The sequence below is a fragment of the Octopus sinensis genome, linkage group LG5 (assembly GCF_006345805.1).
Source record: "Octopus sinensis linkage group LG5, ASM634580v1, whole genome shotgun sequence".
Taxonomy (NCBI): Eukaryota; Metazoa; Mollusca; class Cephalopoda; order Octopoda; family Octopodidae; genus Octopus; species Octopus sinensis.
In genome coordinates, this window is record NC_043001.1 from 64,987,036 (window position 1) to 65,014,562 (window position 27,527).

The 27,527-nt window shown below is 35.4% G+C and overlaps 1 protein-coding gene across 2 annotated transcripts in view; it reads left to right on the forward strand.

Moving 5' to 3' along the window:
- Window positions 1–869: 869 nt before the first annotated feature.
- Window positions 870–27,527, forward strand: part of LOC115212170 — a 140,292-nt gene continuing 113,634 nt past the window's right edge. The window contains exon 1 of one of the 2 annotated variants that reach the window (XM_036502714.1): window positions 870–1,361. In XM_036502714.1, coding sequence (XP_036358607.1) covers window positions 1,223–1,361 — 139 coding nt within the window. In that variant the 5' untranslated portion in view covers window positions 870–1,222. The remainder of the gene's footprint in view (window positions 1,362–27,527) is intronic. The other variant, XM_036502713.1, reaches the window with a different exon arrangement.

Genomic DNA, 27,527 nt, shown 5'->3' on the forward strand with positions numbered 1-27,527 from the left:
TAAAGGTCTACCTACATATATTCGTGGCCTCTCTATTAGAGTTACATGTCACTTGCTTATTCAACTTCAATCCTACGTTGGCCAGACTTAATTCTTAATTGGTTGAACAACTGCAATCAATGACAACATCTCACTGAAGGGAGTCGGTCAGTGTTGGAGGGAGTTAGTACTAAGTTAGTTGTACTTAATACTGATCAGGGACAAAAGTAAGTTTCTTTTTCCTGTTTCACTAACCACTAACCAGTAAACAAAATTTATTACTGGCAATTCTATGTGATATAAAAGTAGACAACACAGCAACAATCTACGTATTTAAATAACCCCAAAACACGATGGACCACTCAGCGAAGTTCGTTGTTTTGGATTACATTTTGAAGCGGGCGTCAAAAACAGTTTCCCCTCACTTGGTTTACGGTACTACTTAAGAAGAGTGGTCCCGGTGCGCGCACTCGTTTACTCGCGCATCTGCGCTAGCTAGTCGTGACTAGTCAATCCTATAACGATTACCTAGCAAAGTAAATAAAACACAAAATAAATAATTTTTTTACACAAAGTAAATAATTTTTTAAACAAAGTAAATAAAACACAAAAACACAGAGTAAATATTTTTTTAAAACAAAGTGAATAAAACAAAAACACAAAGTAAGGATCGACTAGTCACGACTAGCTAGGCGGATGCGCGAGTACGCGAGTGCGCGCACCGGGACCACTCTTCTTAAGTAGTACCTTGGTTTACTACATTAATTACATTAAGTCTACGTGAGAAAAAGTAGGTATGGATGTATGCGTGAAAGAAGAGAGCGACAATAGGTGTATGTGTGAAAGGAGATATGTGTGTGCGCGTGTAAAGAAGAGAAAGTGGATAGGTGTGTTGAAGAGAGAGAGAGAGAGAGAGGGAGAGGTAACAAAAGCATGTGCTTGGCAACGTTTGTTTTGATGTCGCCTCGTTGTCCGCTTTCATTTATTCACGTCAATGCAATATCACCACTATATCATCAACAATAAACTATGTTCATTGCTAAATAGAAAAGCAGTAATGATTACGACCCAAAAGAACAGTAGCTAGTGTAGACACAACACATAATTGAATGTTTATATTAGCAACACGTTGTTACACAATATATATACATAATTCACTATAATAATAATAATATTATTATTATTATTTAGTCACTGTTACGTTATTAACAAAAAGTTTGCCATAGTAAATACCAATATCGATATGGTATCTTCTGATGACATATTTAAGACATCTCAGTTACTGATAATAATCTTCTGGATTATCTTTAATTCTCAAGTTCAATGTCACAAACTACCACCTGATTCCAGTTCGGAACTTCTTCCAAGTTACTCTTTACCAAGTAAGTCTCCCTCTTTCTAATAATAATTGCAGGGAGACCTGAGCAAAAAAATTAAATCTATTTTTATGTTTATACTAAAATATGTATTTTTAAAGGGCACGGAATATGCTCGGAAAGACTTTCCAATTGATCTCTAAAAATGTACAAATTCTTTTCATTTATGCAGAATTCCTTCTATTGTATTATCATAATTTCTTTTATTGTATAAAATTTATGATTTATTATTAAAATTATTAATAGTAAGTCCTTGACAGTTGCCCAACTTGCTAGAAATAACAGTAAAATTTTCCTGAAATCACACTACCGTCTTACCTACCACTCATTGGGTTAATATATTTCTAACTTCAAATATTATCAATCAAGCAAACTAACATACTATAATTGAGACACCTAAATCTTTAGAGGTCGGATTTGATAGCGAATAACGAGAATTGGGGTGTATGTGGTTGTCCTGGATGCTAGAAACAACAGCCAAACCGCCCTCAAATCGCACCATATTGTCTCAAATCAAAAGAAAAACACATTTGATAGTGTTGTCTTACAATCCACCTTAGAATGGTATGGCCACGATTCGCGTCTTTGATTACAGGTCTGCTCAAATAGGACTGACCTGTGGTTACACAAATCTCGTCCTGTTATTTCAAACAACAGAAGACTACCATGAAAACCCGCCATTACAATCCCTAAGGTTTAAAATAACCCAAATTGAAATAGAAATCTTAAAACGGGATAACTAAAGAATTAGCAAAGTGCAGTAGATTTAGTTACGATCCTTTACGTTTCGAGTTCAATTCCTGTCGACGTCAACGATAAAAATGTGGTCTAGAACTTCAATAATGAGGAACCTCAGCGAATAAGAAAAAAAATATCACATATAAAACAGTTTTCTCTTTAAATCAAAGAGGTCGTGTTTTTTAATACTTTAATTACATTAACTTTGATTTAATTTGCTAATTAGATTATCAACAGATTAATATTATCCCCCTCATAATTTGCACATAAATATTAAAAAGGCTGCTCGCAGTTGCCAAATATTTTTCATGTTTGTTGTTATTTAGTCCCCTGTCAACCCTGAATAAACAAATCAAAGACGCTCCAGCCATGACGATCAAAGATTACATTATTCAATGAGTGGTTAATATATAGATCCATGCCCAGGTGGCAAAAATGGAAAAAAATATGTGTAACAGGTGTAAGGCATCGTATATTGAAGGAATATGACGAAAAAAAAGCGCGCTGACAAACGGGTGGGTGGGTGGGGAGAGGGCTCGGAAAATTCCCACGATCAACCGTAGAGGATCCGAGCAATAAACCTCAACGCCCGGTCGCAGGAGCGCAACAGAAACCGTCTAAATACTTCTCATGCAATGTATATACAACAAATATCGAGAAAAAAATGCGCGCTGACAAACGGGGGCGTGGGGAGGGGGCTCGGAAAATACCCACAATCAACCGTAGAGGATCCGAGCAATAAACCTCAACACCCGGTCGCAGGCGCGCAACAGAAACCGTCTAAATACTTCTCATGCAATGTATATGCAACAAATATTGTTGGGTGGACAAACACACATATATATACATATATACGACGGGCTTCTTAAAGGTTCCGTCTACCAAACCCACTCACAAGGCTTTTGCTGGCTCGAGGCTATAGTAGAAGACACTTGACCAAGGTACCACGCCGTGGGACTGAACCCGGAACCATGTGGTTGGTGAGGAAGCTACTTACCACACAGCCATCCACTCTTTCTCGAACACATCTCTTCTAAACCCTGCCAACGCTGTTTCCCCGAACACACTTCTCGACAAAACTCATATTTTTTTGTAACTTTCAAATAAAATAATAAAAAAAAAACCTTAATTTCATATTGATGTGGGGAAAATACTCCGAAAGAAATATTTGCAGAAAGGTGAGTAGATTCATTACACAATTCATTTCATTGTGTTACCGCAGTTTAGTGAGATTTGGCTGTTATTTCTAGCATGAAAATAGCCGGCTTGAGGGGGATATATCTTTATATATAAAAGTGAAGTTGTGTGCTATCTGTCTCCTACGATTTAGATTCCTAACTACTCCCACATTTTGCGGTGCAGTTTAACCGAAACCGGGTATCTTATAGTCGTGATTCATATCGAGCCCTACGATGCGTCTACGATTTAAAGAAAAATTTACCATCAATTTTCCCCATTTTTAACGCATTTTTGGCATAAGGGAAGTAACTCTCTAAAAATGTATTATTAAATCTCAGAACGTAAAAAGCTACAGTAACACCCCCCCCTTTTGTGGTTAACCATATTGAGATGGCTTTACATCTCTAAAAATGCTTATATAGTTATTTCCCTTACAAACCCGAGCAACGCCGGGCGATACTGCTAGTCTATATATATATATATATATATATTTTTTTTTTTATTTTACAAACAAAAAGTGAAAACTGAAGTAATGGAATTTGAATTTTTGAAGTTGCAATTGATAATTATTCTGTGACAATCAATAATATTGTGAAAATATAATCTGTACTTACCACATGCGTGGTAGATTTGCTGATTATTTTCAACAAATCTACCACGCTTCTATTTCAAATTCTTTAACGTTGTCAGTTGTTGCAGCAGCCTCGTGGAAATTGGTCGAACATCTTTATTGCCCAGGATACAAATTCGCAGCTTGCAATAAAAATTCATGGATCCTTTTGGGAGCAGAGCGGAAAGCTTGCATGAATTGGTATCTAGCAACATATTGTTTTAAGTAACACGGTTTAATTCCAGCCCTTATGACGTTTCTTTTTAAGCTCCCCCAAAATCTTTCGATTGTCTGTGTATGAATAGATGAGTTTGCTGGATCTACAAAGTTCTGGCTGTGATTTATCTGAAAATGTGTGTAACCTAAACTATCTAACCTATTATATACGGGCCAACAATCACTATATACAGTTGAACCAGGGTGAATGTGGCGTCTGATTAATGGAATTAGTGTGGAAGAATCTCGCCTTAGAATTTCACCACATTCCGATGTCAGGGGTATCAAAAAATTTTTCTTGGAATCTCTTTCTATTCTGCCAAAAAGCCAAATAGTTTTCACAAGTCTCCCCCTGTTATATTTCCTCCTAACCAAGACTGTCTCATCTATTTCAACTTCGATCCCTGGCCCTCCAATTGGTGCTTGGGAATTTGCGACCCAATGAAGGCAGACTTCAGAGCAGAAAGACCTCCAATCAACAGACGTGGCAAGCGTTATATCTAAATTCTCCATAACAGCTTGGTGCGACCAACCTTCTATTAAGAAATGGTTTATATACAAAAGAATTTTCCATGGGGATAATCGACTCCGATTCAAAAAGGTGTTCTTAAATATGGAAACAGAAAAACCACATTCTGTCGCCTTCTGTCTTCTTCTGCGAACCATTTTCCTGCAACGAAATATATCTGTTCCATTTTGTAGAACACATGGTGAATTGCACGTTGGGCAATTCACATTTCTTGGTATTACTCCATGTTCTCGAAAAAATTCTAATGCCGAGTCATCTTTATGCCGAAATCTCGAAATCCCGTCATACAGACTCAGCTCGCACGGAATAACACACGATGCCATGATGCAAATTAAAATGACCAGATTAAAGATAAATTCAAATAATATTAACGTTCAGTGAATGTCTCAAAATATTTTTGTATAAAGTGAAGAACACGTCTTGTCACCGTGAAGACACGTTTTAGAAAGGCCTTTTCCACGCTGCCTGCGCACGCAATTACCCCACACACATTCATTTAACACTAGGTCAAAAACGAAAACAAATAAAACAACTAACAATAACAGGCATCGCTTCCCATACACCTTACCTAGAAATATAGATACCACTCATTTATCTAACGACTTAGATAGCTCTATTCCCAGACGCCCTAAAAAAAGTGGCGGTCACTCTATTTTATGGTACACATCTCCATTCTCACTTAACGTTAAGAACTTAGCTAAATCCTTCTTTAGAATACTAGACTCTAACTTCCCTCGACAACATAAATATCACTCTATCTTTAATTGATCCACCCTGAAACTATCTTATTCTAACTCACCTAACTTTGAATCTATTGTAGCAGCCTCGAATAAACAAAAGCTCTCTCTTTACTATCAAAACTCACATAACTACAACTCTACTAATACAAATAATCAACACACACACAGATCCAGCACATACCCTTACATTAGACCACAACCACAACCCAACCCTTTCTACTGACACTGCCCGGAACATCACCACAATCTCTAACGCCCCTACAAATAGCAGAATTAATAATAACAATAGTAGTAGTGGCAGTGATAGTAATGATAATAATAATAATAATAATATAGAAATTTTCACCCCCTTCTATAACCTTTCTTCTGACAATACTATCTCCTCTATTACCGAACAGGGTCCCCAAAATTCACATAATTGTAATTGCTGTCCTGGAACCACCTGCCCGTTACAAACCCATTGCAGAAGATATAATGTAATTTACAAATGCACAGCCCTTAATCTATTACACAACTCTACAGCCATATACATAGGATCAACAAAAAATTCTAAGCAGCGGTATGCCACTCATCTCCATTCTTTTAGATACGATAAACATAGTAAATCTACAACACTTGGCAACCACATACATCAGCTCAAAAATGCAAATATACCCTATCATGGTCCATACTGGACTCAGGACTTCCCTACTGAGGTCAACACTCAACCTGCAAGCTCTGCCTGACGGAGGCATTCCACATATTAAAGCACAACTCTCCAACACTGCTAAATAAACATAATGAGGTACTAAACACATGCAACCACTACTTTTATCACACATTCAAATTCTACCACAAATCCAAATGCCAGAATGACCATACAGTACATTTCCACAATACCCCTTAGGTAATCCCAATAACCTTATAAATCTACATTGTAACTCCTAATCCCTATCTAGTTCCTCACATATACAATCATCTGATTGTATTTGTATGTATGTGCATACATGAACACCACCCTGTACTTAACTCCATGTCCCCCTACATGGCCTTGCTATTTGCTTTTGAGCCAAATTAACTAACTAACTAACTAACTAACTAACACCCATGTGTGCGTGTATATGTATGAGTGTATGCGTATATGTATATATGTGGGTATGTGTAAATATACATATGCATGCAAGGTATATATACCTGCATATACAGGGGCGATGATACATGCAGATGAACATATAAGTGAACGTGCATATGCATGCGAGTAAGGATTGTATGTGTAACATGTCTGATATGTACATGTATATACATCTTCACATATATATTTTCTTATATTACTAAGCACTGAACTGCTAAACATATAAATTCCTTAATTCTTCATACTACTAACCCCTCTCTCTGCCCCTACACTTAGACTATACTACTACACATTTATCATTCCTTTAATTCTTACCCACCTCATTCCTTCTATCTTTTTACATTATAATACCTTTCTCTCTCTTTCACCCTTCATCTCCCCACTCCTACTTTCAAATTATCTCCACTGACCACTGACTGATCTATATCTTCATTTTTCTTTTATTCTCTTTTCTCTTTATTCCTTTTATCCCTCTCTTCAGGTTTTTTTTAGTTTTTATTTTTATTATATTGTTATTATTTTATTAATTTTCTTCTTACTTTCTTCTTTTTCTCTCTTTTTTCTCTCTCATTTTTTCTTTCTCTTCTCTTTTTTTCTTCCCTTTTCTTTTTCTCTTTCTTCATTCCTCTCTTCCTGTTTGACCCTACTAATACACTCCCTATTTTTAGGTCACTTTAAATAAAAACCTTTGACTCTGGGACACTGTATATAAATTATCTACTTGGAATGACCAAGTTTAAAAACTGCTGGATTTCACTCATAAGGGAGTCTTACATTGTGTATAAACTCTATATTTGGAAGGACCCATTTGGACTTTCAGACTTTACTCATAGGGTATTGGAATATTACATATATACCATTCTGTCTAAAAAATAAATTTACAACTTCAATATCCATGCATATCTTGCATTTATTTTCTTTCCTCCACCTCACTCTCTATTTTGTATCACATCTAAACTAACTATGACTTAACCATCCCCTCACACCGTCTTTGATGAAGGGATATAATTAATAAATATCCTGGAAACAGCTGTAAGACCTTCTATCTATAAATGTTCTAATATCTACACAGCCTTGGTTTTTTATCTCATTACGCCAAAAATTCTTATATATATAATATAATATATATATATATATATATATATTATATATATATATATTATATAATATATATATATATATAATATATATAATATATATATAAAGTTTCATTGGATTTCAAAAATCTACCCATACTGTACCACTATTCAGCATAGAGTGAATGTTAAATAGATTGGATTGAGTTTATATTTAATTAGCATGTATAAGATAGAAAGAAAAGATAAAAGTTAAAAAATAAAGTAAGAAATAAAAGTAATAGAAGTAAAAAACGAGAAATAAAAGTAAAAATAAAGATAATAAAGTTAGATACACATAAATAAAATGTAGCAAAATTGGAATACAGTAACAAAAAAAAAACATAGAGTAGGATAAGAGATAAAGAGATAAAATACTATAGAGCTGAGAACAGGATGTTGGCTTGGATGAGATGGTAGTGGTCATAAATAATTTCTTAGTTTGACCACTCATTGAATTATAGATTAAGGTTGTAATTTGATATCATTGTGATGAATGGTCAGTTTACCCAAACTCACCACTAAAAATTACTAGCTTTATAAATTTATCTATTACATGGGTCCATCCACTTACTTAGAAGTCATAGTATATGTATATGTGTGTATACACATGCACTCATACAGATACATACGCTAACATGCTCCAGCGTATACAAGTCCGCCTCATTATGCACAGCTCTAAATACATGACTATACACATACATTTCTACACATATCTACAGTTACACCCTAGTAACCATGTACATACACTACCATATTCACATATCCTTAAGCACACGTACAGATATAGATATAGATATATATCCATGTATAGTATCCGGATACATTCATGCACGGCCATCCATGTATACATACTTACAATACACCTTACAAGTGTATGTCTTGTTTTTGAATACGTAACAGTTATATTTAATATACTATTCTCAATAGATTGAGTTCCATATATTGAAAAATTTTTTTAAATGGTTTTTTAGGCCTGCCTATGACAAATCCAATAGACCTGGTATTAAGTAGCAACAAATTGAAATGAGGGATGATCAATAAAGGAAATGATTTAAAAAGAAAAGAAATAAATATAAGTGATAAAAGGGAGTAGCAAATTAACAATAAATGAAATAATTGATATAGAGATATAAGGTTCTATGGGAATAGAGTTTTGTAAGAATCATTTAAAAAAAAATAGAGCTTTACAAGAATCATTTTAAAAAAAATAATAGTAAAAGAGCATTAGAAGTAGTAAAAATACTGACAGAATAAACCGGTGATATTAGAAAGATGTTGTAAGATATCAAAAATATCAAATATATTTGGAAATACATAAAAGACACCTGACAAGATACATAAAAAGATAGATAATAATAGGTTACCAAGAGGTAAAATAAAATGAATGGGTAAAAAGCAAAGTGAAAATGTAAAGAATAAAATAAAATGAAATGAAAATTAAGATGGAAGTTAAAAATAAAATACGAAGAAAAATTATAATAATAGTAATAATATAATAAGATAATAGTAATAATATAGTGATTGGAGAAATTTCAAGTCTATCCACTTGTGTAAATTATAGTCCTATTTTAATTGTTTAGGAAGTGTTATATGAAGTTAAAAGAGTTTAGGTTCCTATCCACTCATGATTACTAGTATAATCTCTTATTATAAAAGGCAGATTTTATCTGCCTCCCTTTGTCTCTTATAGAAATCTACAATATAGGATTTCTTCAATTACAATTTACCTAGCATTTTTAAGAGTAGAATGCTTCGGGTCGTGCCAGGTCCAGTTTTTAAAATTCCAACCCCAATTAAGCAAAATTTAGAGAAAACTCACATTGTGGAGTGTAAGTCAAGTGCTTTTCTTAGTGTGGGCTACAGCACACGCACACACACACACACAAAAACGGAGCGATCTGCTTCACTCACGCTATCACCCTAATTTCTACTCCTTTCTCTTTGCAAGTGTGCAACGATTAAAGTGAAACTATTTCTATAAAACGAGAGAAGTGTACCTTAAACCACTACTCAAAAAAAAAAAAAACAGCAAACAGAAACAAATAAATACATAACGATTTACTCCTCACACAATTTCTTCAATTACAGTTTACCTATGATTTTTACAAGTACTTCCATTCGGTCATGCCATACAAAATTTCTTTCAATTTCACCCCCAATTAAGACAAAATTCGAGAAAACTCAATATTTTAACATTTCACTCCGAAAGCATTGATGTACATGTGTGCGTGCGTGAGTGTGTGTATGTGTGTGTGTGTGTGTGTGTGTGTGTGTGTGTTGATGGGGTGTGTGACACAGAAAGTGTGGTGTGTAAGTGAAGTGCTTTTGTTAGTGTGTGTAAAGAGACAGAGAGAGTAATGTTGTGCTGTGTACCTAAAGCACGCACACACACACACACAAGCGGAGCGCGAACTTCAAAACAACTTCGCACGCTATCTATCTGGTTTGCCATTCCTCACACACACGCATACACATACATATATGACAGTGACAAACACAAACGTTTCAAACAACTACATACAAACACTCAAACACACACACACGTGTGTGTTTGTTATTAGTAAAAAAGGCGCCAAACACAACTCACTTCTCATTCGAACACATTTGCAAAAACACACCGACGGTCGGATTGCCATAACAATACAGAAAAGGTAAATTGGTTTTTAATTTACTTTCTGTCGTAGAATTTTGGTAGTATTAATTGGCGAGCGTACTTCTGTTGTCAATTGTTGACAGAAAGAAATTGTAAGCTAAGAAGGTGTGTGTGTGCGTGCACTGTGTGTCAGTGTGTGTGTGTGTAGGAAGTGAAGGATAAAAATATTGCAAGAAGTGGACAGATGTACATATATACATCCATACATACATGTGTGTGTGTGTCTATGTATGTGTATTAATGTGTGTGTGTTATCTCTATATAAAGCTGAAGTTGTCTGTGTGCGCCACGTTTGGTAACCTTCAACTAACACTATCTCCTCCGAGACCCTGCGGCGCAAGTTGACCAAAATTGAGAGTATGATAGAAGAAGGGTTGCTCTTCCTTCCGTAGAACATAAAATTCATATCGGACCATGTTAACACCAAAAATTATTTACATCAAAAAGCTGCTTTTTTCTATGAAAATCCCCATTTTTTACGATTTTTTCACTGCTGTGTCGCCACTTTTCGGTATATTTCGACCAGAAAAATGTTCACAAAATTTTTACTTTTCAAAATTACAATTCCAGCGGGTCGAAACAAATCCGAGCAACGCCGGGCGATACTGCTAGTATATTTGCATATTCATATTTGCATATATAGACATATATAGATTTACATATATACATATACAAATATATATATATATATATATATATATATATATATAAACATTTGTATATATATTTGTATATGTATATATGTAAATCTATAGATATATATATATATATATATACACGTGGAGGCGCAATGGCCCAGTTGTTAGGGCAGCGGACTCGCGGTCGTAGGATCGCGGTTTCGATTCCCAGACCGGGCGTTGTGTGTGTTTATTGAGCGAAAACATGTAAAAGCTCCACGACGCTCCGGCAGGGGGTGGTGATCCCTGCTGTACTCTTTCACCACTCTTTCTCTCACTCTTTCGTCTGTTGGCCTGCTCGATTAGCCAGCGGGGTGGCGTCATTCGTAGGCTAAAACAATGCGAACGCATTGTGACCAGCGATGTGTAACTACATCTGATGGACTGGTCGGTCACGTGATCACGTGATATATATATATATATATACATACATATATATATATACATATATATGCATATATCTATATACATATAGATATATATACAAATATATATACATACATCTATATACATATACATGTATACATATATATATAAATCTATAAGTATACCTATATATATATTATATATATATATATATTATATATATATATATATATATATATATATATATATACATATGCATACATATATTTGTACACACACTTATCTAGATATACATGCACACACACATATAAATGCATAAATATATATATATATGTATATCTACATAAATATATATATATACACATATATATACACATATGCATACATATATACAAATCTATATATATACATCTCTACACACACCCCTGTATATACATATATATACATACATATATATTTACGCATATATATGCACATATATACATACATATATATACATATTTACTTATATATACATATAAATCTATATATATACTTATATCTTCATATATAAAAGTAAGGTTGTGTGCTGTCTGTCTCCTACGATTTAGATTCCTAACTACTCCCACATTTTGCGGTGCAGTTTAACCAAAACCGGATATCTTATAGTCGTGATTCATATCGAGCCCTTCTGGGTATTAGCGCGCATCTACAATGAGTCTACGATTTAAAAAAAAATTTACCATCAATTTTTCCCATTTTAATGCATTTTTGGCATATATAAGGGAAGTAACTATCTAAAAATTTATTATTAAATCTCAGAACGTAAAACCCCTCCCTTTGTGGTTAGCCATATTGAGATGGCTATTATACTTTACGTCTCTAAAAATGCTTATATAGTTATTTCCCTTACAAACCCGAGCAACGCCGGGCGATACTCCTAGTATTATTATAAACATTATTGAAGTTATTAGTGTTGGCTAATAGGACCTACGTGCATGGTAGTGATATTCTAAATTTTAGAGTGAGTGACTAAATTATTTAGATATGTTCTCTATAAATAAGTCTAAAGTCCTCGGATTGTTTAATACGTGTGTACTATATGGGGTCCGAATCTAGCTAGGCGAAAGTAAACCGAATAAGTAAGTAGTTGGGGGTAAGCCCAGGAGTTGTTAATTCAATGCCTGAACAGTGGTAGGAGGGAGTAGACGATGGAATTTCCAATGAGAGAAGATCATGAAGGGATTAAAATTGCTAATGGAGACTTAAGGCTTATAGTATTTAAAGGTTTTAGTCAAATTATGCATACAAGTTGGTTTGAATTCCAATCTTTTATTAACTAGCTTGTCCTTATTAGGGAATCTAATGATTTTCAAGAGTTCTAAGGAACATAAACTGGCAACCAGTTCTATTATTTTTATAAATTGTTGCTGATCCAACTATAGACCATCTAAGGTTAAAGTTAATATTTTTGTCTTTAAGTTCCCATATCCTATGCGATAAGGAAGTGCTATTAGCCTTATGTTTGAGTCTAAATGATCACCTATGGTTATAGAACCTAGATTTCCAGGCGGATGAACAACCAATGTAGGTGAGAGTATTCGATTCCGTAATTATTTCACAAGAGTAGACTGTTCTTTGCTAGGCAGTTTCCACGTAAAGGACATGTTGTTGTCGTTACACAATTGCACCCAAATTTATAATTGCCAGGTCGTCTGTTATTTTCACATGGAGGGTAAATGTTGATAGAATTGCTATCTTGCTTACTTCTAGGGTAGTTAGAGTCTATGCCTACACTGTCGTTACTATTATTGTTATTATCCCTATTGGTGTTGTTCAAAGTTTCACTACCTCTATTCTTTCTGCCGTTAATAGTGATGCTAGATCTATTAGCCATATCAACATTATTATCAATTATATTGGTATTGTGACTAGTATAATTATTGTCGCAATTACTGTTTGAGGTGGAACAAGTTATTCTATTTGTCGTAGCAGTAGTGTCATTTAACGCGGCAGTACTAAAGGGTGTGCCACTAATCAGTGTTAGGTCTGGGTTTATCAATTCATCTAGTACACTGTGATTCGATATTGGGATAGGATAATTGAGCCTAACACTGTTGCTATCATTATAATTACTGCTATTATTACCATTATCAACAATGTTATTACTATCAGGATCATTACTATAGTAATTACTGTTTCTGTTATTATTATTATAGTTATTGTTACTATTATTAATATAGACACTTGTTGTCAATACTAAAATCATTATTTAAGGAACTGCTATCAGTTATCTTTACATTGTTAACCCAGTGGTTAGACACCATAGGTGCAGGAATAATAACTTGGTTATTGTTATTAATTTGGATCCTACCATTATTAGTTCTTGGATTATTAGAGTTAGAATGATATATATATATATATATATATATATATATATATATATATATATATATACATGTATGAGTGAGTGGACAAACAAAAGCAAGGCACTCAACATTTTTACTGGGAGTTACATGTATGGATCAAAACAGTTTGATTGAAATTTGTTGGTACTCTGAGTTTCAAGCGTGATGCTAATCTTCAGCCATTTTGAATTCGATTCAAATTCAGAATGGCTGAAGATTAGTATCATGCTTGAAACTCAGAGTACCAACAAATTTCAATCAAACTTTTTCAAATTCAAAATGGCTGAAGATTAGCATCATGTTTGAAACTCAGAGTACCAACGAATTTGACTCAAACCATTTTGATTCATGTACATATACATATACATTCATATATGTATGTATGTATGTATGTATGTATGTATGTATGTATGTATGTACGTATGTGTGTATGTACTTATGTATGTATAATATACACACATGCACACATGTATATATTATTATCATTGTGTGAGAGAGCAACACATGCCATCAAAGTGACAGTGGGGTACAAATATATGAAGCCCAATATACCCATCATTACTACACTTCTAATAAGGGGACACCAGAGATATGCATCACATGCAGGTGGGGCCCAATTAGAATTTTCTCAGATTTAAAACTCCATCCCACTTAAAAGGTCCCTGAATAAAGTTTGTTTAAAAATGATGAATGAAACATTCATGTTTCCAGAGGAGAATAATTTTGTTTTTATCTTGTTAATTATTGATTAAAATAATATCAAGCACTGGACAGGGTAGAATGTGATTGCAGTAAGACACTGCACTGGGTGGTGATGAAGGGCCTGTGTGTGTTAAAGCCCCCCCCACCACCACCACAACCAACCCTCAACCATGAGGATGAGCGTATTTGTTCATTCATTCAAGAAGAAATTGTATTTCTAATTTCAAATATTATATACATATATGTGTGTGTGTATATATATATATATATATATATATATATATATATATATATATATATATATATATATATATATATATATATATATATTTTGCCCCCCTTGGAGTGACCAGCTAGGTTTGCCATTTCTAAAAGCCAAGAATCATTTACTATTGAAAGATTGACCAGCTGCAAAGATATCAACACATTTTTTTCTTTCTCTCCTTCTTCCTTTCCTTCTCTTTTCCTTTAACACCACTTTCAGATACAAAAGCACACACACACACGCACGCGCACTCTCTCTCACTTTCTCCCCATTCCTCACTGTCTTGTACTATCTTATATCTCTCTCTACCCTTACGCAATAATACTATAAAAAGAGACAAAATTCCTGCAAGAGTTCAATCTGACGACTCCACTAGAGTGGACGCAAGCGCTAATATATGAGTTATAAAACCATGTGATATATTAATAAATATCTGTAAATATAAACCCATCCATAGTTCTGAGTACCTCATTTCTTCTATTATATAATACCTGTACATCATCTCCAAACCTTCTGATATATATATATATGTATATGTATGTATAATGTAACCACATGTAGATCGTTGGCAGTTTTTTTCCTCTGTCTTCCTTTTCTCCTGGACTTTCCACTGTCTCCTGTTTCTGAAGAAGAGCTTTGCTCAAAACGTAAAACTACCTTTCTTTCCTTCCCTGATCGTCTGCTAATACTTTGCATGTACCACGTCCTTGTGTTGTTGTTTTTCTCTAGTTTTTTCTTTATTTTTGGGGGATTAACTATATAGATGTATATATATCAAAATAAGCAACAAGGATATCCAGAGGTATACCCAAATGCTACAATGATGACAGTGATGATGATTATGATGGTGATGGTGGTGGTGGTGCTGGTGGAAAAATAGCCTCTAAGAATGAATAAAGTACAAAGTAATTCCACCACAGATATGGTTTAATCCAAACAAAGACAAAAGCATAATCAATTGTTTGTTTGTGTGTGTGTTTATGTTCATAAAAATAATTCTACATTAAGTCGAGGCGCAGGAGTGGCTGTGTGGTAAGTAGCTTGTTTACCAACCACATAGTTCCGGGTTCAGTCCCACTGCGTGGCACCTTGGGCAAGTGTCTTCTACTATAGCCTCGGGCCGACCAAAGCCTTATGAGTGGATTTGGTAGACGGAAACTGAAAGAAGCCCATCGTATATATGTATATATGTGTGCATGTATGTTTGTGTTTGTCCCCTAGCATTGCTTGACAACCGATGCTGATGTGTTTATGGCCCTGTCACTTAGCGGTTTGGCAAAAGAGACCGAGAGAATAAGTACTAGGTTTACAAAGAATAAGTCCTGGGGTCGAGTTGCTCGATTAAAGGCGGTGCTCCAGCATGGCCGCAGTCATATATATATGTGTGTGTATGGGAGCAACTGTCTTTGAAGACTCATATTGTTGTTGAATACTTGAAATGAAGAATAGATAGACAGCTGACAACTGATGAAGAGTCTTTTCTCTGTGTTTACTTATCCTATTTTCCATTTTTTCTTGTTGTTCACATATTTCAATCGTTTTTTCCTTGTTTGTTTACATATTTCATCTTATTTGCACTGCTTGTGACATCCTGTACCTATATATGCATATATATATTTATATATATATATATATATATATATATATATATATATTATATATATATATATATATAATATATATATATATATATATATGTGTGTGTGTGTGTGTGTGTGTGTATGTATACACACACACTCACACACACACATATACATACATACATACATACTTATATATATATATATATTGGACACTAAACTTTGCTTGTGAAGACCTGTTGAGGCAGGTGAAATCGAAATCAAAATCAAATTTGATGCCTGGTATCCGTGCTAGTGGAGCACTGAGAGTACCATACCAGCGTGATCGTTACCTGCATCGCCTTCTGGTACTTGTGCTGGTGGCATGCAAAAAAACATTCGAGCGAGGTTGTTGCCAGTGCTGTTGGACTGGCTCCTGTGCAGGTGGCTGCTGCCAGCACCACCTGACTGGCCCTCGTGCCAGTGTCCGTAAAGGCACCCACTACACTCTTGGAGTGGTTGGCGTTAGGAAGGGCATCAAGCTGTAGAAACTCTGCCAGATCAGATTGGAGTCTGGTGCAGCCATCTGGTTGCCAGACCTCAGTCAAATTGTCCAACCCGTGTTAGTATGGAAAGCGGATATTAAATGATGATGATGAGATATATATATATATATAGTATACTGTGTAACTGGGTTTCTTTGAACAGTTTTAGACTTCTTATTGCAATAATTTCCTAACCTTTTTTTCAATCTTAACTAAATTTGACTGTTAAAAATAAGTTGCAGTCAGTATTTGATTACTTTTTTTTTATATAATTGTCACTGTCCAAAGTAATCCCTAATTTGGGGTTACTTCGAACAGTAATGTATATGTTATAAAAAAGTTGTTTTTTATTAACAAAGGTGTAGGAGTGGCTGTGTGGTAAGTATCTTGCTTACAAACCGTGGCACCTTGAGCAAGTGTCTTCTACTATAGCTTTGGGCTGACCAAAGCCTTGTGAGTGGATTTGATAGATGGAAACTGAAAGAAGCCTGTCATATATATGTAAATATATATATATATATATATATATATATATGTTTGTGTGTGTATCTGTTTGTCTCCCCAACATCGCTTGACAAACGATGCTGGTGTGTTTACATCTCTGTAACTTAGCGGTTCAGCAAAAGAGACCGATAGAATAAGTACTAGACTTACAAAGAATAAGTCCTGGGGTCAAATTGCTTGACTAAAAAGCGGTGCTCCAGCATGGCCACAGTCACATGACCAAAACAAGTAAAAGAGTAAAGAGTAAATACAAAAGAAAAATCAATGAACAGCTTTAAGTGTTATAGCACTAAAGAAAATGTCACACATTTATCAGTAAGTCACATTTTATATTCCTCATTCTCGTTCAAGGTTTGGGAATCGATAGAAACCCCTGTTGTTCAGTGGAATCTCTTTTGTTTTCATTTCTACCACATCTTCCCAGTCGTAGACAAGTTTATCCTTCTTCAGTGGCCACCTCCACCCTATCTTTTTACATTTTGTCAGTGATGACATAAGTGATCCATCACTTCCATTTGAGATCACTTGACCAGGAAATGTTTTCCCTTCATACTTCACAATGACAAAGCTGTCTATGTTTTCTGCTCTTGCCATGTCTGAAGTACTGGAGTGCCTGTCACATTCATTCATAGAAATATCTCTATCCACAGAGTTTAGCTCTTCATCGTGCAAATTCTCTTGCTGCTCTCTTTCTCCATGCTTCTCTATAACTGTTGATGAACTGGTGGCCATCATTTCACCACCAGAAGCACTGATGTCCTCAGTGCTTGTACTTTTGCCAAGCGTAATGTTCAACTTCTTTCATCTCTTCTTTGGCCTGCTCTCATCCACTCCTCTCATTGACTTTAGCATTCCCAACACAACATCCAAAACTCTTACATTGATGACTTCATCATCTTCTTTGCTCACTTCATGGTCTGGTAGCTGATATAAAACTTTGTCTGGATGAAAAGGGTGAATTCCACATTTCATGAACTCACTTTCCAGATTCTTGTAGGAAAGAGAGCAGTATGCAGCAGTGTGAGCAGAGCAGGAAAAGCATCTTTAGTTAAGGTCTTGGAGTTTTTCCTGCCAATCATTTAAGATTTTTTTCCAACTTTTTTTAAGAGGCCCATAGAATGCCACATCAAGTGGTTGAAGTATATGTGTGGAATTGGGTGGTGGCAACTTGCTTACTGCTGAAAACATTGATCGGGGTTACTTTGTATACTGTTCAAAGTAACCCTGCTGGATAATCAAAGGAGGGACATGTCATGTTATACAAGTTTTTACAAAGATACCAAAGTTATAAAAACACTTCAATAGAAAATTATTAACTAGTTAACATCTATTTTAACAAAAGCTTGTATCTTTTATGCAAGAAGTGCTTTAGCTACTGACAAAAGTATTTATATTTTGCCAAAATGTTTGTTTTGCTGAAATTTGAAGAAGCTGACAAATTCTTTCTTTGAGTGGATAATCAAAGTTACATTTACAAATTTTACTTTATGTATTGAAATTATACTATCATAGAAATATAATTCTAAAGTTTAACAACACATTTAAACAATTCTGTAGGAAATTTTAGTAAAAAGCAATAAGAGGAAACAAAATATTATATTTTGTTCAAAGTTACCCTGGTGTTCAAAGTAACTCTGTTTCATGATATATTATTTTATATTATTTAATTGAAGATGACACATTCATTTCCAAGTAAGTTTATCTTTGCCTTTTTGATGCGACTCTCTACTCTATACTGTTTTCTTCCTCCATCCTTTTCTAATTCCCTTTTTATCCCCTCCCTCCTTCACTGTTTTCTATCTGTCTTTCTCTCTCTCTCTCTCCCCCTCTTTCTCTTTTTCTCTCTCATTGCTCACACGTGACCATTGTCCATCTTTCTTTTCCTCACGTGACCATCTTTCTTTTCCTGCAGGCACATTTAAAGGAACAAACATGTTTCCTCTCTCTCTTTTCTATTTTTTCTCTTTCCAAAAAAATGGTTCTCCCAGTATTTGCTATTTTCCTCTCATTCTGGTCTAACGACCTTCCATGTTTTTTTTCTTTTGGTTTCCTTGTATATCTTCACTGTCATTTTTTTGTTTCCAAATTTGACCCTCCATAAATCCTTAATTTTATTTTAGAATTTATGGGAGCAACTGTTTTTGAAAACTGATATTGTTGAATGCTCAAAATGAGGAGTAGATACACAATTGCCAACTGATGAAGGGTCATTTCTCCATGTTTAATTGCCCTGTTTTCCATTTTTTACTCGTTGTTCATGTATTTCACTCATTTTACCCTCGTTTGTTTATACCATTATACGAAGGGAAATTACTGTGTTATTGACCGCTATTAAGACAAAAGAGCTATTCGAATGTCTGCTAAGTAAGGAAAGGTGGTAAAAAGTTCATAGTATTTGCGTAAACACACCTGTTCATACCTACACATGCCCACCTGCACACCCACGTGTGTACACATACATTCATCCACCCTCACTTGAAAACGTACACATCCTCACTTGCATCCTTCACCAAATGTATATGCATATACATACAAACTCACACACACACACATGTGCACCATAAAAGTGCATACATACGCACAAGCACAAGAAAAAACAGGGTTAAGGGTAACAATATAGAAAAAAGGCATAAGGGAGTATACAAAGAGTAAACCATGTCTATATACGAAGGATGCAAGTGAGGATGTGTACGTTTTCAAGTGAGGGTGGATGAATGTATGTGTACGCACATGGTGTGCGGGTGCACATGTGTAGGTATGAACAGGCACGCTTACGCGAATACTATGAACTTTTTACCACCTTATCTTACTTAGCAGTCATTCGAATAGCTCTTTTGTCTTAATAGCGGTCAATAACACAGTAATTTCCCTTTGTATAACGATCATTTTTCATAGTGTTTTTCTGATGGCTGGATAACTGAAGAGATGGTGGCGTGGATTTCCACCTCAGCATCCGAAACTTGGAGGTTTATCATGGCTACTGAATAATTGTCACATATTACATTTACAGATAAATTCCTCTATTTATATAATATCGAGGTCTCTTTCTTTCTTTTGTTATCTTACTGTTTTTATCAATAATATATATATAATTTCAGTAAAACAATTAAGATTCAAGTGAATTCCAATGGATTCAAATGAATGCGGTACTTAACTTAGATGCACCAGAAATCTTTATGGTATTAACCATAAAATAATGTGGGGTGATTATAATCAAGAAAAAAGCAACAAGAATGGATTAGTTGTTCAGTACAATTGTTTCATACGAAGAACAGTTTTATTTAAAGCTGCAAATATTGCAGCAAATACAAATATCCCGTATTCATCAGCTAAAACACATATGAGTTTTCCAAACATCCTACAGAAGTATCGGAGAGAGTTCTATGAAATTCAAAGTTAGATTGTAAGCAGACTTAAAATGTTTTCTAATGATGCACAGTTTTATAAAAAGTTTTTAAATGATTGTTAACTTCTCAGAGAAGGTGAATCCATCCATAATAATGCAGATGTAATTTCCGGAGATATGAGGAAAGATGTTAATCACAGAGAGGGTGAATGTATCCATAATAATGCAGATGAGGTATGAGGAAAAAATGTTGATCGCACATCTATTCATTTCACAACCAAGTTGTTATATATATATATATACATGCTAATACAAAACCCACATTAAACTCCTCACTTGTATCACTATCGAACCAAGAGTTTAACTACAGTCTATCCATAGCACTTACTTAGCATTACCTGCCGCTCTTTGGATCTTCTAGATTCCAATACCTTTCATATATATATATATATACATATATGTATACATGCACTTTAACAAATAAAAATCAGATCTGTTCACAGAAAACATTATAAATACACTGGATTCCAAAAACCGCTGTTATAAGTGAAAGTCTTTTACGATGGAAAGAGAATCACAGAAACTGTAAACAAAACCATTTTTTTACTATCTTCATTTCTTGTTTTCCTCCCTCTTAACTCAGCATGACCAAAACTTCGATGATCCCCATTTCTTATCGATCACTACTTACACTATTGAATTTTGTGCATTTAAACAAATGACCCACATTTTTTATATTATTGATTGTTATGAGCATTTAAATCACATTTCATATTAAAACTTTTAAACATTGAAACTTTTAAACATGTTTTTCTAATTCATAATTTTAAATTTTTACCATTGATAAACAAGAAATATTGTTGAAACTAATTTGGTATATATTTGGTATATATTTGGTATATATATTTGGTATATATATTTGGTATATATTTGGTATATATATTTGGTATATATTTGGTATATATATTTGGTATATATTTGGTATATATATTTGGTATATATTTAAAAACAATTACAAGTTTTTCAAATTTAGGCGCATTTTCAACAACAAATTTGCATTTTTATATATATATATATATGTGTGTGTGTGTGTGTGTGTGTGTGTGTGTGTGTGTGTATATGTATGTGTGTGTATATATATGTATGTGTGTGTGTGTGTATATATGTATATGTGTGTGTGTGTGTGTGTGTATATATATGTATATATGTGTGTGTGTGTATATATATGTGTGTATAAAAAATATATATAAAAATACAAAATGGGACAAGAACGCAAAACACTCAAAGAGACGACACAAAAAACGGACGGGTCAGTCGAAGCCTCTAATCTTCAGTCAAGAACTGGATCACCCTCGCAATTTCGGCTGATTAATCTTAAGATCGCTCCGATCCGGCCAGCCCCAAGGAAAAACTAAGCTACGAGCATTAGATTTCTTGGAAAAAGGATCGAATGTATATGAAACAAGGACAGAAAAATGGACGATGCCACACGGATATAAATACAAAAAACAATAATAGTAATAACAGGACAAAAACAGCAGGTGTCTTACGACTTTAGACAGTTCAACTTAGCTTAGCTATATATATATATATCTCTTATTATAAAAGGCAGATTTTATCTGCCTCCCAAACCGTTTGTTTATTATACAAATCTACAATATAGAATTTCTTCAATTAGAATTTACCTATCATTTTTACGAGTAGAATACATCGGGTCGTGGGAGGTACAGTTTTTCCAATTTCAACCCCAATTAAGCAAAAATTCGAGAAAACTCTATATTTTTAGATTTTCCTCTTTCATTTTAACTGCTTCACTCATACCATTACCACCACATTTTCTGCTACTTTCTCTTTGCAAGTGTACACACACATAAACACGCAAACATATACGATATCCTTTCTCATTTCAAATGCTTTCCTCCGTTTTTTTTCGGGAAGTTCTTTTGAAGTTGGTGTGCATCAAAAGCATTGATGTACATGTGTGTGTGTTTGATGGGGTGTGCGACACAGAAAGTGTGGTGTGTAAGTGAAGTGCTTTTGTTAGTGTGTGTAAAGAGACAGAGAGAGTAATGTTGTGCTGTGTGTGTATGTGTGAAAGACAGAGATAACTGAACTTTTTTTATTCACTTTTTGTAGTGAATGACTGAGAGAGAAAAGAGAGAGAGAGGTTATGTATGTATATATGTATGTATGGCTTCAGTGACACACACACAAAAACACATACCTACGTACATCTAAAGCACGCACACACAAGTGGAGCGCGAACTTCAAAAGAACTTTGCGCGCTATCTATCTGGTTTGCCATTCCTCACACACACGCATATACATACATATATGACAGTGACAAACACAAACGTTTCAAACAACTACATACAAACACTCAAACACACACACACACACGTGTGTGTTTGTTATTAGTAAAAAAGGCGCCAAACACAACTCACTTCTCATTCGAACACATTTGCAAAAACACACCGACGGTCGAATTGCCATAACAATACAGAAAAGGTAAATTGGTTTTTAATTTACTTTCTGTCGTAAAATTTTGGTAGTATTAATTGGCGAGCGTACTTCTGTTGTCAATTGTTGACAGAAAGAAATTGTAAGCTAATAAGGTGTGTGTGTGTGTGTAGGAAGTGAAGGATAAAAATATTGCAAGAAGTGGACAGATGTACATATATACATCCATACATACATGTGTGTGTGTGTCTATGTATGTGTATTAATGTGTGTGTGTTATCTCTATATAAAGCTGAAGTTGTCTGTGTGCGCCACGTTTGGTAACCTTCAACTAATACTATCTCCTCCGAGACCCTACGGCGCAAGTTGACCAAAATTGAGAGTATGATAGAAGAAGGGTTGCTCTTCCTTCCGTAGAACATAAAATTCAAATCAGACCATGTTAACACCAAAAATTATTTACATCAAAAAGCTGCTTTTTTCTATGAAAATCCCTATTTTTTACGATTTTTTCACTGCTGTGTCGCCACTTTTCGGTGTATTTCGACCAGAAAAATGTTCACAAAATTTTTACTTTTCAAAATTACAATTCCAGCGGGTCGAAACAAACCCGAGCAACGCCGGGCGATACTGCTAGTATATATATATATATATATATATATGTATGTATATGTATATATGTATTATCATCATCATCATTGTTTAATGTCTGTTTCCTATGCTGGCATGGGTTGGATGGTTCAACTGGGGTCTGGGAAGCTAGGGGCTGCACTAGGCCCCAATCTGATATGGCAGTGTTTCTACAGCTGGATGCCCTTCCTAACGCCAACCACTCCAAGAGTGCAGTGGCTCAATGTTTGAAGGTCATGCTTCACCACTTCATCCCATGTCTTCCTGAGTCTCCCTCTACCCCTGATTCCTTTCACTGTTGGGGAGTGGCACTTCACACAGCTCTCCTTGTCCATCCACAGTACAAGACCACATCCGATGCTTCTTATGTCTACCATTTCTCTTAGAGCGCTTACACTGTTGTATGTGCACACTGATACTACACATCCAGAGGATCATGCTAGCTTCATTTCTTTCAAGCCTGTGCATGTCTTCAGCAGTCACGGCCCATCTTTCACTGCTGAAAAGTATGGCAATTCGCACACATGCATCATACAATCTACCTTTCACTCTGAGCGGGAGGCCCTTTGTCACCAGTAGGGGTAGAAGCTTTCTGAACTTTGCCAAGGCTATTCTTATTCTAGTGGAAACACTCTTTGAGCATCCATCCCCACTACAGAAATTGGTCACCTAGGTAGTGGAAGCTATCAACTACTTCTAGTCTCTCCCCCTGGCATGTGATGGAATCTGTTTTCTGAGCACTTGCGGTGTTTATTCCCCCTGTGCATCTAGTTCACACAAAAGCTATCTTCCCAGTTAATCTTCCTTTGATGTTGTTGCACCTCTTATGTGTCCATAGCTTACACTGGGTATATATACGTGTACATATACACACACACACATGTACATATACACATGTACATATACACATGTACATATACATATGTACATATACATGTACATATACACATGTACATACACATGTACATATACACATGTACATATACACATGTACATTTATATATACACACACATGCAAGTGTTTATTTACATATATACACACACACATATGCACATATATATCTATACACATACATATACACGTGTACATATGTATACACACACATACACATGCGTACATATATATACACACACACATATACACATGTGGACATATATATATACACACACATGTATATACATGTGTACAGATATATATACACACACACACACACATACACATGAACACACATATTCACACACACATATACACGTGTACACATACACATGTATACACACATACACACACACACACACACACACACATAGGGTCATCCCATAAATAATGCAGTTATTTTCATACTTCTTTTATTTTTCCAAATTAAGATTAAGTTCTTTTTAAACTAAAATATACTCTCCCTCAATTTCTACAATGCTTTTCCATCTACGTGGTAGACTTGCAAGGCTCATTTTTCAAAATTAACTTGTCCATGATGAAAAATACTCTTCCAGTACTGTTCTGACCTTATCTACAGAATTCATGATTTTTCCGTCCAAATGATTTTGAAGATTGCAGAATAAATGATAACCAGATGGGGCATTGTCTTGCGAATATGGTGAATGAGGCATCATTTCCCATTCAAACTGTTTGAGTCTTTGGAATGTCATCTTTGTTGCATGTGACCAAATATTATCCTGATGGAAGAACACCTTTTGTCTTAAACCAAATATGGTCATTTTACTTCTAGTGCTGACTTAAGCCACTCAAGCTTCTAGCAGTAGAACTCTTCTGTTATTGCTTGGTTTGGGTTTAAAAGTTCAAAGTGGACTAAACCTTTCATATCCCACCAAACAGATAACAACAATTTACAGGGGTGAAGACCTTCTTTAGCCTGGGGTGCCACTCTTTCTTCTTTCCCTACCCACTGACTTCAGCACTTGACATATTTATAGAGAACTCATTTCTTGTCATCAGTCACTATTTGGTCCAAAAACAGGTTCATTCATGAGATGTGACAGCAAAGAAGAGCACACATTCACTCATTGCGCACAATTAGACTCAGAAAGTTTGTGAGGAAACCATTGACCCAAATTGACTTTTAAGTTTTAAAGTTGTAGCCCACTTCAGCTGTTTATAGCAGTACTTGGAAGGAAGGTGTGTAGTGTGTGATTGTCACATTGACCATGAGAAAGTTGTCATGGTGATACCTACTCAGATGCCTACACAAAGTTGCAGAAAGTGTATGAGCTGCACACAAATATATGAGTGGTTCAGACATTTCTGAAAAAATGTAAATATTGATGAATCTTTTGGGAGACTTGCAATCAGCAGAACTGAGAAAAACATTGCAGATGTGTTTGCAGCTGTGAGGGGAAATCATCAAATCACCATCCGTGAGTTATCAGAGGATGTGTAGATTAGTTACAGTTCAATTCAGTCCATTATCACTGAAGATTTGGGTATGAGATGCGTGTCTCCCAAGTTTGTGCCAAAACTGCTTTCAGTTGCACAAGATCTCCGTGATTGCGTTGGGAATGCTGAAAACCTTTTGAAAACTCTGCATAGGCCTCTGAGCAGGTATCGCCAAGGTTTTGGCAAAATTAATGCTGATTCTCTGCTCAGCTTTATCTGTCATGGTCAATGCGATGAGCACAAGCTATGCACATTCCTTCCAAGCACTACTGTAAACAACAGAAATGAGCTAGAACGTTAAAACTTAGTGCACATGCACAGCAGAGTCCAAGGTCAATCTGTGACAAGTGGCTTCACTCTGCATGCTGTAACTTTGTTACTATGGTAACAGTCCAGACACTTATTGATCAGACCACCACGCTTGGATGGTGTTCATGCCTGTGCCAAGAACATCTGAGCATGATCGTTGTGATCATTGCCAGAGCAGCCAACTGGCTTCCGTACCCGTGGCACGTAAAAGGGCACCATTTCAAGCGTGATCGTTACCAACGTCGCTTCACTGGTACCTGTGTTGGTGGCACGTGTAAAAGATTCGAGCGAGGTACTACCTGACTGGCTCCCATGCAGGTGGCATGTAAAAAGCACCCACTACAGTCTTGGAGTGGTTGGCGTTAAGAAGGGCATCCAGCTGTAGAAACTCTGCCAGATCAAGACTGGAGCCTGGTGCAGCCATCTGGTTGCCAGCCCTCAGTCAAAACCGTCCAACCCATGCTAGCATGGAAAACGGACGTTAAACGATGATGATGATGATGATGATATGTATATATAAAAAAGAACACAAAAAATGGGACAAGAACACAAAACATCCAGACAGATGATACAAAAAAGAGACAAGAAAAAACAAGGATGAGACATTCGGAGTTTTCTTTCCTCAGTCAAGTTCTAGATTATCTTTGCAATTTTGGCTGGTTATACTCAAGATTGCTCCAATATGGCCAGCCCCAAGGAAAAACTAAGCTAAGAGCACTAGTTTCCTTGGAAGAAAGCAGCGAATGTATACGAAAACAAGGATGGAAAAAAAAAACCGAGGAAATGGTATACAAATGCAAATAACAGGACATTAACAACAGGTGTCTTTCAACTAAGGACAAATTAAATTAAGCTGGTGTGTGTGGAAGTGAAGCCTTATGGCAGGAACATAAGAGATGACAGGCATGGGGAGGAATATAGATGTTGCATGGATGGTAGTTGAACCAAGAAACAAAGGTCAGGCTTGGTTGAACACTGGTCACATGGAGAGAGAGATAATGGCAGAGAGATAGAAGAATTAGGGAGGGACGAGAAAAAAAGAAAAGGGACAGAGTGAAGTGAAAGAGGAGGGAAGGTGAGAATGAAGAGAAAGCCAGGCAGGAAATGTGAGATAGGGGAATGAAAGAAAGAAGAGT